Source organism: Rhinolophus sinicus, linkage group LG04 (assembly GCF_036562045.2).
Source record: "Rhinolophus sinicus isolate RSC01 linkage group LG04, ASM3656204v1, whole genome shotgun sequence".
NCBI lineage: Eukaryota > Metazoa > Chordata > Mammalia > Chiroptera > Rhinolophidae > Rhinolophus > Rhinolophus sinicus.
In genome coordinates, this window is record NC_133754.1 from 178658426 (window position 1) to 178678533 (window position 20108).

At 37.3% G+C, this 20108-nt stretch overlaps 2 protein-coding genes across 6 annotated transcripts in view; both read left to right on the forward strand.

Annotated features, from left to right (window-relative positions):
• The window catches only part of RABGAP1 (RAB GTPase activating protein 1), a 146695-nt gene that overhangs the window by 78276 nt on the left and 48311 nt on the right, over positions 1 to 20108 (forward strand). The gene's annotated exons all lie outside the window — the stretch shown is intronic.
• Positions 10298 to 11635, forward strand: GPR21 (G protein-coupled receptor 21). Its single transcript, XM_019728512.2, has one exon. It carries the CDS (start codon positions 10439 to 10441, stop codon positions 11486 to 11488), a length of 1050 nt encoding a protein of 349 aa, XP_019584071.1. The 5' UTR covers positions 10298 to 10438; the 3' UTR covers positions 11489 to 11635.

Below are 20108 nucleotides of genomic sequence, written 5' to 3' on the forward strand. Positions count from 1 at the left end.
TCAAGTTGTTGTCCTTTCAGTCTTAGTTGTGGAGGGTGCCATTCAGCTTCAAGCTGTTGTCCTTTCAGTCTTAGTTGTGGAGGGCGCAGCTCAGCTCCAGGTCCAGTTGCCGTTGTTAGTTGCAGGCAGCGCAGCCCACCATCCCTTGTGGGATTCGAGGAATCGAACAGGCAACCTTGTGGTTGAGATCCCACTGTCCCATGTGGGAATCGAACCGGCGGCCTTTGGAGTTAGGAGCACGGAGCTCCAACTGCCTGAGCCACCAGGCCGGCTCCTCTCCCTGTTTTTTTTTAAGGGAAAATTTTTTAGACTGTTCATCTCAAGAGGGACAAAATATAACAATAACTGTCCTTTTCTGGGGGAAAAAATATAACAATAACTGCTCTTTTCTGAGTACACATATATCATGCTGTACTAAGCACTTTATGTCCATTATCTCATTAATCCTAAGAAAATCCTTGTAAGGTGGTAATTACTGTTTCTGTTTTAGAAATGAAGAAACAGGTTCAGTGAAGCTTAATAATGTGCTTACAATGACTCAGCTAGTAAATAAATGACAGACAGGATTTGAACTCAGGACCGGCTCCAAATCTGATTTGTTTCTATTGCCCTCCCTATTTGTTTGTCCTTGAACATGAATAAAAATTTCTTTTTACAGATACATACTCATATAGAATTTCATGTAAACAGGTGATTATATACTTATTTATTTGTTTTTAAATGTAGTCTTTTATTCATCCGTTCTTCTATCAGTAGCCATTTACTTTGTTTCCAGTTTTCAGTCTCTAATTGTGTTTTACTAAACATCCTTATAGGTATTCTAAATCTTTTACTTCCATGAAGAGTCTCAGAAGTGTGATTGCTAGATCAAAGGGTAGCATGTTTTTTAAACTGGCTATTTAATTTACATATTTAATTTACTTATATCCTGTTTGCTTATCTAAAAGGCTGTAACAGTTCACAGTTCCACCAGCAATGTAGGAAATTACGTGTTGACCCATATTCCAAACAGTATTAATTATCACTGTGTTTAATTTTTGCTACCAATGGATGTGATTCCCACATAGCTTTAGTTTGCATTTTCCTGACTACCAGTAAATTTGAATGGTTTGCTCTTCTGTGAATTACCTCTTCATATTCTTTGTACCTTTTTCTATTAAGTTTTTTAAAGATGTCCTTTCTAAACACTGTGTGTATATATATATAGTACAATAATCCTTTGTATGTTCATTATAAATACCTTTCTAAAACTTCAATTTTCTTACTGACTTATTATAATTTTCTTATTTCCTGCCATACAAAATGTTTTCAATTATTATGTAGAAAATTGTGTCTTGGTTAAGGTCTCTCTTACCTCTACATTTAGTAAATGTAGTTTCCAAGATTTTCTTGCAAGATTTTTATTGTATGTGTTGAGTTTTTACATTTTTAATCCATCCGGAATTTATTTTTGTGCCTAGCATATAATGGTGGTCCCGTTTTACTTTCTCCCAGATGGAGAACCAGTCGTGCTACTCCTATTTCTCTGTTGAATAGAACTGCCATCTCTGTTACATCTTAAATTCTCATATATACTGGGATTGACTTCTAGATTGTTCTGTTGATTGATCTGTTTGTGTATTTTTATACCAGTACTGTTTTGGTTAAAGTGGCTTTGAGTTATGTTCTAGTATGTGGTAAAGCAAGTCTTTTTTCACTCTTTTTTATTTCATATTTTTCTTATCTATTTTTGCATATTTAATCTTCCATATAAACCTTAAAGTTATTTTCTCCAACCATACCACCACAACCACCCTATAAGGTTATATAAAGATTCTAATTTGAATCACATTTAATTTACATTTTAATTTGGGGTATAAGTTACATCATTATAATATTTTTTCATTGAAGAATATGCTGTGTCTTTCCACTTGTTCAAATCTTATTTTATTATGTCTGTTAGACTTCAAAGTTATGTCTTGTGCCTCTTCTTTTTATTTCTGAGAATTATCTTAGAATATCCTTGCTATAGGAAATGGAATACTTTTTTTTTTTCAGTTTCCATTTCTAGGAGCTAATTGCTACGATAGAGAATAGACATTGACTTTTAAAAAATTCTCTGTCCATCTACCTCTTGAAATTTTGATTAGTCCTTGTAAGTTTATACTAGTATCTTGATTTTCAGGTACACATTAAAATTAAAATCAGCAAAAAACAGTTTTCATTTCTATTTTCACTGTTTGTGCAGTCTGCTAAATTTTTTTGGTTTTGGTTTTGTATTTGATAGGAGCATTATACAGTGTTAAATGATGATGGTTATAACTAGCGTCCTATCATTGAGTTCCTAAGTTTAATTAAAATAGCTTTCGTTTTTCAATCTTTTGGAAAGCATGCGCTTCTTTTTCTTGTTGTTTTTGGTAAATAATTTTTATGTAAGTGATTTTTCTTTTATCTCTGGCTTTGGGGTTTTATTAAGAATATACTGAATTTTATCAAGAGCTTTTTCAGCACTTAATAAATATGATTTTCATTTGTTGATAGAGGAGGATACATAATCTATCAACATGTGATAGACTTCTTGATATTGAATTACCGTTGGCTTCATGGAATAAATTTCTACAGACCAACTACTCCTGGGTTCTTTGTTCTCTGTTCTTCCTGGTCTTTGACCACGGGCTCCTCAATCCTGTTCTCTAGATAGAATGTGTCAGACAGAGAATGCAGGGGGAAGAAACCCTAATAAGTAATCCACAGGGACTCCCGTGGCCTCTCTTACTCCCCATTCTGACGAATCAAATAAATTGGAGTTCAGAATGGAGGGAAAATAAGGCACAAATTCTCCAATTTCCAGAATCATCCTCTGGCCATCCTTTCTTTTGGTTATTTTACCTCTTTTATGTCAGTGACTTTTGTGTTTCTTTTATTTATTTTGCTTTTCAGTAACATTACATCAAAATTGCTTCCTTAATGAATCATTTTAATAATGAGAGAATAATGAAATAGCAACATATTCTGATGATTCCCTTTCCCTCCATTCAATCAGCCTTGTGTTTTCTGAAAACACAAGGCTGATTGAACATATTTGCATTGTTTTTTATAGTGGTTTAAGTGATAAACTTCAGTGATAAGATTCTTTTGCCATGTATTTCAAGCTTTTATACAGAATCTAAACTACACCACATAACCAATATTTACATTTCTAATTGCCCGAGGGATGCATGCCTTGGAGACCCAACCACATTTTTTTCAGTTGGAAAAATAAATACCTAATTATAATTTCCTTATTACACAGATAATTTTGTTTTTAATTAAAAATACCTCTCTGGTAGATTTGGTAATAGTTAAGGATTCAGTAATATTTAATAATGAGAACCTGCCTCTAGAGACCAAACAAAAAGGGGGTCAATTTAGCAAAAAGAATACTGGCCATGTAGTTAGGAAGCCTGAGTGCTAGTTTCATGTCTGCCATTAGTTTCTGTGACCTCAGATGAGGTTCACTATTCCTGACTTATTCTGTAAAACGAGGTTCCTTTAAGCTTTCTCATTCTGGAAAATTAGATAGTGTATTTGAGTTCTGCCCCCTAAAATAGCCCATGATTCTACTTTTTCACAACTGAGTACTCTTGCTGTCAGATTGTCTAAGAAAATAGGTTGTGAGTGGACTTTTAGAACTATATTGTCTGCTTCCAAATGGCAATTACTATAGTAGGTCTGCTGCAGATTGAATGTTTGTGTATCCCGCCCCAAATTCATATGTTACAATCCCACTCTCCCAATATGATGGTATTTGGAGATGAGACCTTTGGAAGGTGTAGGTCAAGAGGGCTGAGCCCTCATGAATTAAATTAGTATCCTTATGAAAAAGATCCCAGAGAGTTCTCTTACCCCTTTCACCATGTAAGGACACAGTGAAAGACGGCTGTGGGTCCTCACCAGACACTGAATCTGCCAACACCTTGATCTTGGACTTCCCAGACTCCAGAACTGTGAGAGATAAGTTTCTGTTGTCTATAAACCGTTCAGTCTATGGTATTTTTCTTATACCAGCCCAAAATGGACAAGGTTCCTTCAAATTGTTATTTGTGAATATAATTTTAAGTACCCATAGCCTATCTCTGTAAAGTCGCGTTCCCACTAGTGTATTTCTGTAAGTCATATCTGTTCAGGGAGTTCTAAAGTTTTCCTGAATTAGAAGACTGGAAATGTGTTAGGTTTGGTCATATTAAAATTGCTGATGTTTGACAATTTTTGGTCTATAATAGGCAATTTCATGTACCTCAACCTACTAATTATAGGTGAATTAAAGTGGTCATACTGTGGTTTCACTTGAAAGATTTTAATATCTGAAAGCAGAATTGCTTGTTTTATTAAGGTATTTATTTGGTCGATCAGAAATACCTTTGAAAGTCAGCTTTGTACCAGTGTTGTGCTAGGTCTCATGGATATGCTTACGAGTAGAAAGCACCTGTTCCCTGCCTGGCTTGGGGGCAGTCTGCATGCAGTCTAATGAGGGAAGTAGGCAATTAACTAACCATTTACAATAAAGTTTCATGAGAGCTGTAGAAGAGAAAAGACATATTGCTGTGTGGCAAATGGCAAGAAGGACTTCTCATCAAAGGGTTCAAAAATGTATCTGTTCAGAAATTGTCCAGGAAGCAGGGATTGTTGGGGTAGGATGGCGTTCTTCATGGCGTGCGTGATGTTACGTCAGAGGGAAAAGCATGTGCTCAGGGGTGAGAAAGAGCGTGGCAATTTCATTGTGTGTGAAAGGAAGTAAGGCCAGAGAAAGTGGGGAGGACCAGATCTCAGAAAGCTTAAATAAGGTATATTTAAGATTTCAGGCCTTAGAATGTCATTGATGCATTTTAAGCAGGCAAATCACGTATTCCGGCTTGGAAGGCAGTGAGCAAAGTGGTATAGAGTGTCCATCCAAAGGCAGATGGTCTTGATTCAAATCCTAGCTCTACTTTATTCAAGCCATTGACATTGGGTAATTTAACGTCAGATTTGTGTTTCTTTATGTGTAAAATGGGGTAAAGGTACCTTATTTGTTAGAGTGGGTGGAATTAACTTAGATAATGTGCATTGTTTAAGTATGAATGACTGCTTAGTTGTTATTTGTAGCATCATGATTAGTTTTAGAAGCATCGTTCTGGTTAATGGAGTTAGAATGGAATAAGATTAATCACAGTGAAACCTGTTAGAAATTCAGGCAAGAGGTGATGGTGACTTGGGTTGAAATAGTGGCAGAAGGGATAAAGAAAGAGATACTATTTGAGAGAAATTTCAGAGTAAAGCCCTTGTCACTTGGTAATTGAATGAATATGGTAGGTGAGGGAGAGGGAAGAATAAAAGATGAGTCAAAGAACCTCAAATTGGTTTTGGAATGATGTTGCTATAAATACATTCCCATCACCTGCCCTAAAATAATGCTAGTTAAATCAACACTCAAAGCTCACTTTTACTAAATAATAAGTGACAGAGAATGCTCAGAAGTGAATCTTACGAATCTGAAGAACTGAAATTGACCCTTTGTCATGTATAATATAGTTAATCCACTGAATAGGGAGACAGATAAACATAATTTGATGTCTTTTCCCTTTTTTATTTCATGTTTCCTTTCTCTTTCTGCCTTATTTCCTTTTTAGTTCTGTCATTGTGTTAATTTTTTAGTATTGGTTGAACCATATGTGTAAAAGTTGCCATTTCTGTAAATTAGAAAGTATTTAACCAGAAAAGCAATGGTTAAACACTGGCAATTTCACGTTTCATCCAGTTGCATTTTTATTCTCTAAGAATTTTCTTTCTTTTTTTTTTTTTGGAAAGAGTAGGTTTTATTCCAAAATGCCAGCATTAGGGGACTCCCTGTCACAAAGACTGCCTTCCATTCTCTAAGAATTTTTAACTGAGGCTCTGAGGGTTCATTTTGAGTTAAATTGAGTACCAATGACTATATGAAGGAATGTTGCTGTGATGGCATAAGGACAAGTGGAACTGAGCCCCATTAGGTGACTTAACCTGCTGTCATCCATTCAGTGGATGATGAGAGAATATCTTGTGGCCAGTTTTTTATTTTGTTAGCTTAACCCAAAGGGACGTATTTTATAATATTTTGGCTGGTTTTTAAAAACCTGATTAAATAATACATAGAAATAGTACATAGAATTTGGCAAATTCATAAAACATAGAAAGCCATAAAAAAGAAAATAAAAAATCACTTGTAATCCCACTATCCAGTGAACAGTAGTTGAATTTTAATGTATTTCCTTCCAGTCATATATACACATATATACAGAAATAGTACTTTGTCTTTACTTAAAAAATAAATAAATACATAAATAAATAAATAAATAAATAAATAAATAAATAAATAAAATATATATGTGTATATATATATGTATGTATATCGTGAGACTTCATTATTTTATAAAGGAAATGGATGTATAGGTTTTTGTGAGGGCATAAATTTATTGTCTCCCCCATGTCATTAATAATTTGTCTCTTCTGAAGAAAATGCTTTTAAGCTTTTTTTTCTATTAGGGAATATTGGGGAACAGTGTGTTTCTCCAGGGCCCATCAACTCCAAGTCGTTGTCCTTCAATCTAGTTGAGTCCGGTCACTGTTTTCAATCTTTAGTTGCCGGGGGCACAGCCCACCATCCCAGGCGGGAATTGAACTGGCAAACTTGTTGAGAGCTCGCGCTCTAACCAACTGAGCCCATCTGGCCGCCCCTCCAGAAGCTCAGTGGCAGCTCATTGTCTTTAATCTAGTTGTGGAAGGTGTAGCTCACTGGCCCACGTGGGAATTGAACCGGCAGCCCTATTGTTCAGAGCTCCTGCTCTAACTAACTGAGCCATCTGGCCACCCCAAGAAAAATGTTTTTTCTTTAATCCAAAACAAAACATTTAACTCTTGACTGACTTGATAAAGTGTGGCTATCAGCCTATTTTTTAAAAAAGTTTCCTATATGAATATTTTGGTCACAGCTCCAAGAGTGGTTTTATTGAAATAGAAACAAAGTTGGAAGAACTATTGTGCTAATGATAGTAAATGTAACAACTTGCATTTTTATTGCATTTTTATTACATTTTAATTATTTCAAGTTATCAGCCAATGTAATGTGTTTTAATCAACATAGCTGTTTTGTTTTCTTATGAGAAACCTGAGGTGTACAGATGAGTTACACGCCCCAATTCTCAAGGAGTTGGAAAAGCCTGGACTCCTGACTTTGGCGAATGCTTTTTCCACTTACTGAAATAATCACTCTCAGAAATCATTTCTTTTTTTTCAGTTCAATATTTACTAAGCACTCAAAAAATGGGAATTCAAAAATAAAGTCTATGCAAACGTATAGAATAGTGAGTAACGTGGTTTGGCTGGAGGACAAGGTGTGTGGGGGGCTATGGAACAGTGGTACCGGAGTGGAAAGGCAATAGGGAGCCATAGACTTCTCCTACAGTGGAGTACCATGCAGAATAAAGTCCGTGCTACTGGTACTCAGTCAGGCAGAAACGGATTAGAAAGTGAATAAGCCAAGCCGATATTGAATGATGGCCTAAAGTAAGGTATTCAAAACTGAAAGAGGAAGTGAATTTGAGAGCTGCTGTAGAAATAGGTTCCCAGGACTTTGTGACTAAGAACAGTACATCGAGGGAGAGTGGTCAAGATGATTCCTAAGTTTCTTTCCTGAGTGCCTGGGGAAATGTTGGGAAAAACAAGAGAGGTTTATTTGGTGGGGAAAATGTGTTTACTTTTGGGTGCGGTGGTTGAAGTCTCTACAGGACATCCAGGTCGAAGATGTGGGACCAGCAGGCAAATTGTAGCTGGAAAGGGGAGCTCATGAGTGAAGTCAGGGCTGGAGACCCAGGCCGACTAATTTGTGTAGAGGGAGTAATTGAGGCCATATCATCAGTACCTTCACTGGGATAGCCTCCGTGTACTAGAGGAATGCGTGACAGTAAAATATCTAAATAACTGTTGTATGCCTTAGAACTGGGCAGTCACAAATAAGAGAGGGCACTTTAGGATTCAGAGGAGCCCAGCCTCAAGCAATGCAACATGGTTGGTAGGAAAACAGGTTGTTTTAAGTGTATGAGAAGAAAGTGAGTAAAGTTGTATCCTCCCTATGTGCTAAGTATTGCTAAGCCTTTTGTACACACTGTCTTCTCTATTTCTTAATAACCTCATGAAATCGGCAGTATGACCCTCATTTCACAGATGGTGAAACTAGGGCTGAGAGAGGCTAAGTAATTTTAGAGCAAGGATTTGAATCACATGGGAGTTCAATGCCATGGGTCTTTGTACTGTGCCACACTTGGCTGTTTTCCAGTAATACCTGTCAAATATGGCTATCAAACTTATGCTCAATAGGTTTTTGAGTTTCTTGCCGTTGTGTAATGAACATAGTGCTTCAGATCTTAAAATGCAGTTAATGGAATTCTGATTATGGGTGGCCCTTTGCCTGCAATGAGAAAGCATGTGTATGAAACAAATAAAAATCAAAAGTTGGATCACATAACATATATCTCCACCCAGGTTTGTAGACATTCTAGAATGCTTACAAATACCAGCATTTGTTTATTTTCTTTTACTCTACTGGATCGGGGGAACTTTATTTAGAAGGATGAATTGAGAGTCCAATGACACCTGGAGGAAAAGATAACTGAAAATACACTTTTTCTAATTAGCTGAAAATTGTCATCATTTATGGCATTACCAGAAGAGCAGACAGTATTATCCCAGTTTGCATTGTTATAAGTAGGCACAAACAAGATTGTGTATTCTGAGATACAGTCAAGCATGGTGCAAATGGGCACCTTTACTTTTCCATCTTTTGTTTATAAGTTTGCTTCTCAGCAAACTAGAAACAAGAAGTGGCGTCTCAAAAGTATAGGGTAGTATCAAATACCGAAGCAATGTAATTCCTCTTTTCTGTGTGTGTACTATTTCTGCAGTATTCAAAATTGATGAGATTTTCTTTATATTTCTCTCGAAAAACTGATTTTTAAGTTTGCTTTGCTATTTTGGTCATCTTTTTTAATATTGGCCGATATCCAATGGATCATGAGAGAAAATTAATGCTGAATATTTAGCCTTTCTAGCTAGAACTTCTTGTGCGGCTGAATTCCAATTCCTCAGTTGCCATGCATTGTTAACATTGTTCTTTGTTCCTTGGGAAAATGCTACAAGAAAATAGGAATTTACTTTCACCATTACCCCTCTGGCAGTGTGTTTCAATCTAATTCCTAGCTGGCACTCTGTCCCAGTTACTACCCCTTCTCCTTACTAGCAGTCTGAATTCTTAAAAAGGGGATTCCAGACAGACGAGGAAACAGCTTTCAAACACTGCACTGCAGGCGTATTAAGTTATTCCCCTACTGTGCAGTCTGGAAGTCGGGGAGTGCCTCTCTGTGATGAATTCTAATGAGCTACTAAGGGTGCCAGAGTGTGTGCACGCACAGGCGTTTTCTTTCCCCTCCCCCTGCGTCTTCCTTTTCCCAAGCCCCCTCGCCTCCCTGTTGCCCCTCCTACTCCTTTATCCCCTCCCTCTGTGTCTCGGTTCTGCAGTAAACGGGGCTGAGGCACATTCCTGCTTTGCAAGCCTTTCTGTTAAGGATGGTCTGTGGCTTTTGTTTGGATTGCAGCATGCAGAATTACAGGTAACACTCTGAAATTTAGCTAGACAGACAAATGCTGTTGAAATGTTTTCAGAGGCAAAATATTACGTGGGAATCGATGAAGAAAATAAGTTATTTTAGCTAATTTTATTAGTAGTAATTATGGTAAAATGTTTTCAGAAATGCTATAAGCAGATTCCTTTTCTACCCCAAAGGCTCCAGTGAAAGGAAAAGAGGGGTCGATTGATCTGACTGTGATTGATTTTGTTTATTTTGATCATGAAAGCTTGCTGGTGCTGTGCCGCCTCTGTAGAGTAAGGACCAGTTTTGTGGGGTGCTACTGAGGGGAGCCATGAATAGTTGTACTGAGTGGGCTGGGATGGAGCGGCAGGAGTGATAGCAGCCTGAGCTAGCCAGAGTCTTTGATTCTTGCATTGGGATGCAGAATATAAAACGCTCTCTCCTTTTCTTCTATCAGCTGTTCAGAGGAGACTCATTACTGCTGCAGCTCCTAATCCTCCTCCCTTCTCCTCTGCCCCTGCCCCTGCCCTCACTGGCCTGAAGACCTTGTGCCCAGAGTTTGACTTGCTTCCCTGGCGCTATGTGTCTGGTAAACTTGACACTATGGCCGTGTCTGGGACTGGCTATACAACTGCTGCTGGCTCTGCCTCTTCCAAGGAAGTAAAGGGGGATTGCGCTGCAGGCAACGCACCAGAGCAGCAGCATCGCGAGCCTGGGCGTTATTACAAACAGAGCTGACCGCAATGACAGCCGCTGCTCCTTTGAACTGTTGGCAGCAGCCAAGCGGCAGCATGAAGTGAGAGATCACTCCTGAGCTCAAGATGAACTCCACCTTGGATGGTAATCAGAGCAGCCGCCCTTTTTGCCTCTTGGCATTTGGCTATTCAGAAACTGTCGATTTTTGCCTTTTGGAAGTGTTGATTATTGTCTTTCTGACTGTATTGATTATTTCTGGCAACATCATCGTGATTTTTGTGTTTCACTGTGCACCTTTGTTAAACCACCACACTACAAGTTATTTTATCCAGACTATGGCATATGCTGACCTCTTGGTTGGGGTCAGCTGCCTGGTCCCTTCCTTATCACTCCTCCACTACCCCCTCCCAGTGGAGGAGTCCTTGACTTGCCAGGTGTTTGGTTTTGTAGTATCAGTTCTGAAGAGTGTCTCCATGACCTCTCTGGCCTGTATCAGCATCGATAGATACATTGCCATCACCAAACCTTTAACCTATAACACCCTGGTCACACCCTGGAGACTACGCCTGTGTATTTTCCTGATTTGGCTGTATTCCGCCTTGGTCTTCCTGCCTTCCTTTTTCCACTGGGGCAAACCTGGATATCATGGAGATGTGTTTCGGTGGTGTGCGGAGGCCTGGCACACCAACCCCCACTTCACCCTGTTCATCGTCATGATGTCATATGCCCCCGCAGCCCTCATTGTCTGCTTCACCTACTTCAACATCTTCCGCATCTGTCAGCAGCACACAAAGGAAATCAGCGAAAGGCAAGCCCGGTTCAGCAGCCAGAGTGGGGAGACTGGGGAGGTGCAGGCCTGTCCCGATAAGCGCTACGCCATGGTCCTATTCCGGATCACTAGTGTGTTTTATATCCTGTGGTTGCCATACATCATCTACTTCTTGTTGGAGAGCTCCACTGGCCACAGCAACCGCTTCGCATCCTTCTTGACCACCTGGCTTGCTATTAGTAACAGTTTCTGCAACTGTGTCATTTATAGTCTCTCCAACAGTGTCTTCCAAAGGGGACTGAAACGTCTCTCGGGGGCCATGTGTATTTCTTGTGCAAGTGAGACCATAACTAAGGACCCATACACAGTTAGGAGCAAAGGCCCCCCTAATGGATGCCATGTCTGAAGTGGTTCAGATACTGGGTCAGAGTGTGTGTGTGTGTGTGTGTGTGTGTGTGTGTGTGTCCGTCCGTGTGTCCGTCCTTTTTATCTCTGTATTCCTGTTCACTAGAAAATCTGGAACAAAATAATTGACTCTAAGCAATAGCAAACAAATGACCCATCCAAAAAGCCTTCTAAGTTTGCAGAAATGATTTTCTAAGAAGAGCTTTTGAATCAGAAGAATCGGGACCATGAAGATAAATTGCTCTTGGTTCCAATTTTTGTAATGTCATGGAAATGACTACAGTTCTCAGATTTAAAATGAATAAAGCCATATCCAACACCTCTCTCCAGCTGGCATGACTGAACCTGAGTGTGAAAAGCGTCAGCATTTTAAAAAGTCATCGTTTTCTTGTTGCTTTTCTGGGTTCTTTCCAGTTGTGTGGGCTTCATATGCAATTGATTTAACAGGGAGGATTAAAATACAGTGATGAATTAATTAACAGGGTTTTTAAATTTTATTTATGTATGCCAAAGTGTAACTGCACAGCAAGTTTCAGCACTGTCATTTAGGAAACCAAATGTTTTATGTCTTATTCTCTTGAGAGAAGTCTCAATACAGTGAATAATGTGGACACTTAAAACATTAATTTTAGAATTTTGCAATGAACCATGATACAAAAGTACAGTCTAATATTATACAATTTATGAAAAACCAAGCTACTTTTTGTGCTATGTTTCATGGAGATTTAAAGAAATGTGTGCATAGAAAGTGATTCTGTTACAGTATTTTTCCCCGTGCCTTTGTGTATGTGTGTGTTGAGAATATTTGAATTGAGACAGATTTCTCTTTTACAGCAAAATGTACACTTAACTAGTTCATTTTTAAAATAGAGATTAAGATGTTCTCTTGTGGTTAAATGGAATTAACTAATAAAATAGCAACTAATTCTTTTTAAAAGCATTCTTTTAGTTAGTGTTAAGGAATCCACATTTGGATGAGAAAAGGAAAAATTCTAATTTATCTGTATCTCTACTATTGCTGTTCTCTTTCTGGGAAAAATCCTTTGGCATACAGTTCTTTCCTTAATAGTTTTGTTTTTTCTTTTAAGCATAAGTACTAGCAAAATCTGTAGGATTTTGTTATTTATTCTGTAGAATTATTGAGAATGCCGTGTATTTGTAGTAGTGATGTTTTGTTCTTAAAAGTGTTTATCTTTTGAGCAAGAGGTTTATTTTTCTAAAAGGAGAGGATTTCTCAGCAGCTTCAGGCCTGAGCGTATTTCCTCTACTTGTCTACTGGTTTTAATGTTTTGGAAGTCTTCAGGGGACTTACAAGGTCTCTGCCTTTGGCTAAATGTAATCTGAACGCGACAGTGATGTTCAGTGAGATGAAAGACACCAAAGGGACGTGGGTGAAAGTGTTTTTTTTAGTCCAGGAAAGGACGTGGGTATTTATAAAATAGACAGGTATGCTTTGGTTTTCCATCACAATATTAGAAAACTTCCTACCCCTTTTAAAATAAAGGGCAGATTTATGATTTTAGGTTTGAGATATCGATTTGATGTTAACCTCAAATGTGTTATATTTAAACTTTGTTTTAAGTGAGTAAGTAATATATGAAATTTACACGTAAGATTCTGAGTTCTTCCCCAAAAGTCGCTTGCTCTTTATATTAATATTTAGTGCTAGAAAATTTGATTCTAAGCCGTTTCAAAATTTAGGCTTCATTTTGAAATTGTAAGTTATATTAGTGGTGTCTTTAATTGCTGTTGCAAGTGGGAAACCTTTTCTGTTGGATTCTGGAAAACCAGTTGTACACAATTTCCCTTTTATTTAAGTGGCAAAATTTTTTTTTCATGTAGGAGCATGTAACTTGTTCAAATTTGCAGTTTGCTTGAGATTTTTTAGTTTAGCAAATATGGGACTCTTAAACACTTAATTTTAATAGAAAATTTGTGTTAAATCAGTAGATTTTTACTTTTGGAGAGCTGAGCCCTTCTAATTTTTCCCTCCAATAGGGTTCCATCTTGTGAAAATAGAGAAAATTTCTGTTTAATTTCCTGGAAATGGCTACAAGCTGTCTTTTAGTAACTGGAAAGACAATTCTTTTAATATGAACTTTTGTGAATAGATTTGTACATTTTTGTCCTAATACCAAATTTAGATGTCATTTAATGTATTTTTTTCATATTAGAATCTCTATCAGTGACTCAGTCTAAACCTGAAATAGAAACTAAGTAGATACAGTAATTTAAAGAAAAATAAAGTTCCCCAACCCCTTGCCAACTGATACTTGCTTAATATCATATGTCTTTCCAGTTTATCTTGTTTTCATTGGACTGTATAAACTCTAAGGTTTCTTCCAGGTATCAGTTCTCTTATCACATTCATTGTCTGTAGTGTGTGTGTGTGTGTGTGTGTGTGTGTGTGTGTGTGTGTGTGTGTGTTGGGGGAAAGGAGACATTCTTGGATGCAAATCAAACAATATTCTGTGGCTGGGGGGTAGTTTCTATGTGATACATGTGGAGAGTTTGTTTAAGTAACCTTTCATCTTGGCACATTTAATACAACATTTGATGACGTTTGGGTTAAATACCAATCTAACTAGTTCAGAATGAGAAAAAAGTATATTTTTAGATTCAATTACTTTGGGCGTTGGCAAGACGGCACATTTAACTTTATATGGTATATGACTGATATCAGAGGAAGCATAAGCTTTTGGTGATTGTGGTGAAATTATTTCATAGTACATTTTAACATAAGACTAATACTAATTGTTATATTTATAAATTAGTTGTATTTTTATACAATGATTTATTTCAGTGGAGTTGTATTTTTTTCGTTTTGTTTTTAGAGCAGAAAAACAATTAACAAAAAAACAAGTGCTCCACTTGAATGAAAGAACTATCTTACACCTGAATGGATATTTGAATTTTTCATGGACCTATTCACTCACCCTAAATTCCATTTTGGAAAGGGTTTTCTTTAAGCTTTATTGCTGGATAAATTCATTTTTGAGCCTTTCTTACTGGCTTTTCCTTTTTACTTGAATAATTTTTTAAGGATTTTAAGGATTGGGAAAACTTGAATTTTTGTGCTATGAATGCATTGTCCACCTCTTTGAACTTGAAAATAAAGCAACAGGGTTACAGACTCTCAGGTAATAGAGTGGTTTCTGGGAGCTTTCTAAGCTTTTCAGGTTTGATTTAAAAATCTGCACAGTGGTGTTGTAGGAAATGTTTTAATTTCACTATGTGTGTTTGTATCATAAAAGATGTGTTAAATAAATTATTGGCAAACCAGAATTTATTGTTATATGAGCAGATTTGGGGAAGTTTAAGGATGGAAGAATTGTGGCACTATGAGATTTTTTTAAAGTCTTCATAAATCAGTTTATGTGTTGATTTTTGCATAATTTTTCCATTTCAGGTTGAAGGAAAACTCTTATATATTAAATGTACATATTAATATATTTTTCAGACCTCGGGAATATTCTAGACATTTTTTACACTGTAAGTCATTTGGCTCTTCTTCACAATTTGGGAGACAAAAGGATGTCACAATATGATTCAAATGAACTTTGAACTGAGAATCAGAAAATCTAGGTTACTGTTACTAATTAGTTTTTTTATTCCTTCTTTTGTAATATTAACAGTCAGCCAGAGATTACTGGTCTTTTGAGAAAGTCTTCTCACATAAAATATAGAGCCCAGAACAAAAGAAATCAGAGGAAACAGAAACAGTGCAAATCACTGAAGGAAACTTCCCAAAAAAAAACAAACAAAACCCAACATTTTCAGAGATTTTGCATCCAAAACCGTAGGTGTCCGAATAGAAACTTTTAAATTGACCCGTGTGACCTTGTATAACTGGTAAAATAAATTAGACTGAACCAACACAAATTTAAAAATAATTTGACCCACTGACCCCCAGCTGACCCTGCACTCCTCAGCTTTCACCCTCACCACTTCCCCATTCTTCTTTTAGTCTTCCTGTGATTCCTTTCTTCACTGTCTCTTCTCTTTTCCTTTATTTCTTCTTTCCCAGGTTTCACTGTGGTTGTTTAAAAAAAGAGAGTAGAATGCCATAGGTGGGGGGGGAAAAAACAAAAAAAAAAACTCAGAAAGATAATAAGAGCTCTTGAAATTTAAAGTATAATCAGACACTTTTTTAACCAGAAAAGTTAGAAGATAAAATTGAAGTAGGCCAGGTAGTAAAACAAAAGACAGTAAAGTAGATAAAAAGCAAGACAATTAGAGGCCCAATCAAGGAGGCCCAATACTCAACTAGGTATGATTTTCAGAAACAGAGTAGAGAAAAAGAAAGGAGGAAATTCTAAAAGAAGTATCACAAGAAAAATTTCCAGAACCCCAAAGGGTATGAGTTTGTTTTTATAATGGAAAAGACCAGCTTAATGTAATAAAAAGATTTTGACAACAAATTGTTATAAAATTTCACAACACTGGAGATAAAGAAAAATCCTAAAAGCTTTTTGGTCTGGAGTAGGGATGGGAGAGTGGAAACACACTAAGTTCCCACTGAATAGCATTGGACTTTCCTTCTCATTAAAGGAAGATAATGACGAGTAACTTCAAAATTTTACAAAGTGATTTTTAACCTAGAACTTTATGGCCAGTCAAGCTTTTCATTCAAGTGTGAGGATAAAATAAATCCATATTGAGATATGCAGGGTCTCAAATATTTACCTGCCTTAAATACTTTCTCAGGAAGTTACTGAAGGGGTATGTTTCCATAGAATGAGGGATGAAATCAAGAAAGAGGAAGATACAGAACCCAGACAGGCACTCCAACACAGGAGAGAGGTGAAGAGAATTCCCACGGTGATAGGGAAGGAAAAGCCTAGTAGAAAATCGGATGCGCAGCAGACTTAGAGAGCACCTCGTCCTGATGGAAGCCCAAGGAAAGGGGCACTGAGAGTTACATCTTCAGGAAAAAATAATTGGGAGGAATTTACAATTCTGTTTGGTCTGTAGGGAAAGAATTGATGACAGATACATAGCATACGGAGTGAAAAAAAAATTAGGCAATTAGTACCTTCAGAAAAAAAAGGAAACTTAAAAAAAGGGAAATCTAATCATGATATACAATGTGATTCAGTTATGAACAGTATTGGTTTAACTCAAATTTAGCAAAATTATGTTGAGAATCATGATGGGCAGGGAAGTATGGGGGTGGGGGCATTGAGGTTGGGGACTGTCACAGAGCTATAGTCTCATCTCCCATACTAGATGTCTGAAAAAATAATAACAATTTAAGGATTTTGTTCAGAAATATGAAGAACAAACAAACAGCTGAAAAATGAAAAGGTTGCCCCTGGGGAGGGGGAGCAGGGGGCAGGGTGGGAGAAGTAAGAGATCTGCTGTTTTTCATTGTAAAGTTTTGCACTGCTCGACCTTTACGTAGATGTATTAGTTTTTATGAAAAGCATAGACCACATTTAGGAAAACGCACATAAATATCAGCAGAAGTAGAAGGAAACCAGGGAGAATAGATTTAGAACATGTTACTGAAGTAGAAAATGAGAGCATAATAGCTCTGTGTTACCTATGGCCCTGTACACGAGCAGTTTCCTATTCATTCCATTTTATCCTCCTACGAAAACAGGCAAAGGGGATATTATCCCTCTTTTACAGTTGTGGAAACCGAGTTTTGGGGCTGCAAGACCTTTTTGATTCCTAATTCAATATGTCGCTATGCCTTGTAGGTTATCTATTTGGATCTTTTTAGATTTTTAAATTTTGGTTTTTTTACCAAGAGAAGATAGCAGATACCGGAAAGCATCTTCTTTGACATCATAGGAAGGAATACATGAAAGCAAGCAAACAAGCGTGTGTGTGTGTGTGTGTGTGTGTGTGTGTGTGTGAAGTGTCTAATGAGTATGCCTGGACTAGTATACAAGTACCTACAATATAAGACCTAGCATTATGATATCACGAGAGGAATGCAAAGTACTGTGTGGTAGTCAGAGGTAAGGAGATGTGTGTGAGGTCAGTTTCCTTAGAAAGCAGTATACGAGATGGGCTAGGCCCTGGGTAGAGTAGGATTTCTACTGCCTTATCTCCGTCCTCCTCCTTGAATGAGGTTGACATAAAGTATCCAGCGAGACAGAATTAACGAAACCCAAAGGATCAATAGACAAAAGACCCTAATAAAGTAACCTACAATTATCAAATAATATATGACATGAGAAAGCCCTTTGCAAAGTAAAAAGCACATCTTTATGTTAAATTACCATGACTATAGTCACTTAATGAAAGATTTATTGGTTTGTTACCCAAAGATTGTTGTTGACTTTGAACAAAAAGAAACTACAAGAGTCTTTTCAAAGTAAAACTTTAAATTCTGTGTCTGTTAGCTTTCAACAAATACTTGTTGAAGTGAATTAGTAGGACAGTATTTTGGGAGGAAAGCAAAAGTTGCAGCATTGAACAGTATGATTTATTTCTGACATTTCTTCCAGAAAGACTGGGGAAACCCCCATTGCCAAAGCCATTTATTTATAGCTAAACCAAAAAAAAAAAAGAAAAGAAAGAAAAAAGGCATTTGTGGGTCTCTGTCTTCATTGCCCCTGGGGAGCAGAATCTGACTCAAAAGACTTTTTCATTTTTAAAATTTCTCCTTCTTCAGGACATAATATTTGTCAGGATCAAAACCATTACTATTTAGATTTTGGTAACATCATGTATTGTTAGCATCATCGTACTACGGATGTGTATTGTAGCCTACAGAGCACTGGAAATAAAGTTAAAACAAAATGAGGTCCTACTCCAGGCCATTTATCAGGTAACGTCAATCTGTCTGAACTTCAGAAGGATACTTGTCTTTAAGTGAAGATGACACCAACATTACAGGCATTGGTTCAAGACCAGATGCATGTTACACTAATAGTAAAGCTCTTTACATTGTTACTGGGATTACTTTATACGCTTGGATCACATTTTTCCTGAGGTAAAGAGGAAGGTAGTGAAAAGAGCATGGATTTTGGCATCTCTGGTCGTTGGTTTTTTATTCTGTGAAATGATTTCACTCCCTTGTTAGAAAATTAGATACTGTCACATCTTCAGAGTGTAAAATTTTGCATGGTGGCACCATAGACTCTGTAAAAGATTGCTGCTATTATTTCTTTGTCACACAGAAATCAGTTTCCCAGTGACTGTAGGGCCTGCCGCAAGTCGGCATATAGCCCCAGACGAAAGGCCCTGGGTGAATGTGGGTAGCTCGGTGGGCTCCTGCCTCTATGAAGATACTGGTGTTTTATGTAATTCGTCCTGCTTTTATAGATGTTCTGCAGGAGGATTAGTCCCATACAATTCTCAGACATTAAGATGCATATATTTAGGTGTACTTCATCAAGAAACAAGTCATTGAGGCTTAGAGTAAGAGCTTTAGCAGGTTAGCGGTGGACAGGAAATTTGGGACTGAAGTAATAAAGAGGTATCACCTTAGCTGAACTTTAAAAGTGAGTTGTATTAGGAAAAAAATAAAATTGTAGCAAAGGGTGTTCTAAGTTTCAAAGGCCTGATTAAAAGAGGGGCCATTTTTAATCTTAAGGTATGAAGAAACCATATAATATGCAGTAGTTCTTGAGAGGCAGACAGACCTGGGTTTGAATCACTTTACCAGCTGTGAGACCTAGAGCAAGGTTCATAATCCCGCTTAGCCTTTGTTTTCTTAACCAGTCACATGATTTTGTACAAATATTGCAAAGATTAAATGAGCTAGTGCACATGACGCTCTTAAGCACATGCTTGGCACTCTAAGCGTTCAGCACGTTAGCTGGTGCTGCATCTTCCTGGCGAGTAGGGCAGCATGGTGAGCCAGAGATGTCCAGGGGAGGAATGATGGAGAGGAAGGTCAAGAAGATAGAGTGGAGCTACCTGGTCTGAAATAAATGCTAAGGGATTTAATTCTAATTAGGAATTGGAGATGGACTTACAATTTTTGAGTAGGTGAATGACATAAATATAGAATCTCGAAGTGACAGAGCTAGATGATCCCTTAAAGGTCGTAATCTGACTCCTCCTTTCACAAATGGGGACAGGAAGACCCAGAGTAGGGACTAAGTTAGTCTGTCATAGAATTAGGGCTAGAGTCCGGGTCTTAGACTCCCTTAGACTCAGTCATGCCACCAAAGTAAGTCCAAAGCGTTGTTCAGCATTTGTCAGGTGCTTAGAAAATGGGAATTTCCAGCAGGTTTGGGAAAAAGAAAAGTGTTCAGATTTTGGTGTGTATTAAATAAAATAAGTAAAAATAGCCTTTCCTTTGGTACTTTGAACCAAATAAGTTAAGATTTGCAAAATCTTAGTTAGAAAGCTCTCTTGATCACTGACAGCACCTCAGAAATGTTTGTTAGGGAGAGTAAAAGTACATGAAATGGGTGGTCCCACCTTCATTGGTATTTGTAGTATTTGTGCTCCTAGTGAGTCAGAGGTTAAAGCTTTTGCATTAAAAAATTGAAGCTCACTGCTTGTCCTGTACCTTTTTAAAGTTGCTGTTTCCTGAGAATTTTAAAAAGGAAAACATAAAAATAATTGAATTCTAGGAAGCCTCTTACTAGCTGTATAGTAAGGCATTACTGCATAGGTACTAACAAACTTTGGTTGGTATTATACCTGTGTGT

What these genes read in the sequence shown, in the direction of transcription:
- GPR21 (XM_019728512.2), top strand. Translation starts at nt 10,439, where the DNA reads ATGAACTCCACCTTGGATGGTAATCAGAGCAGCCGCCCTTTTTGCCTC.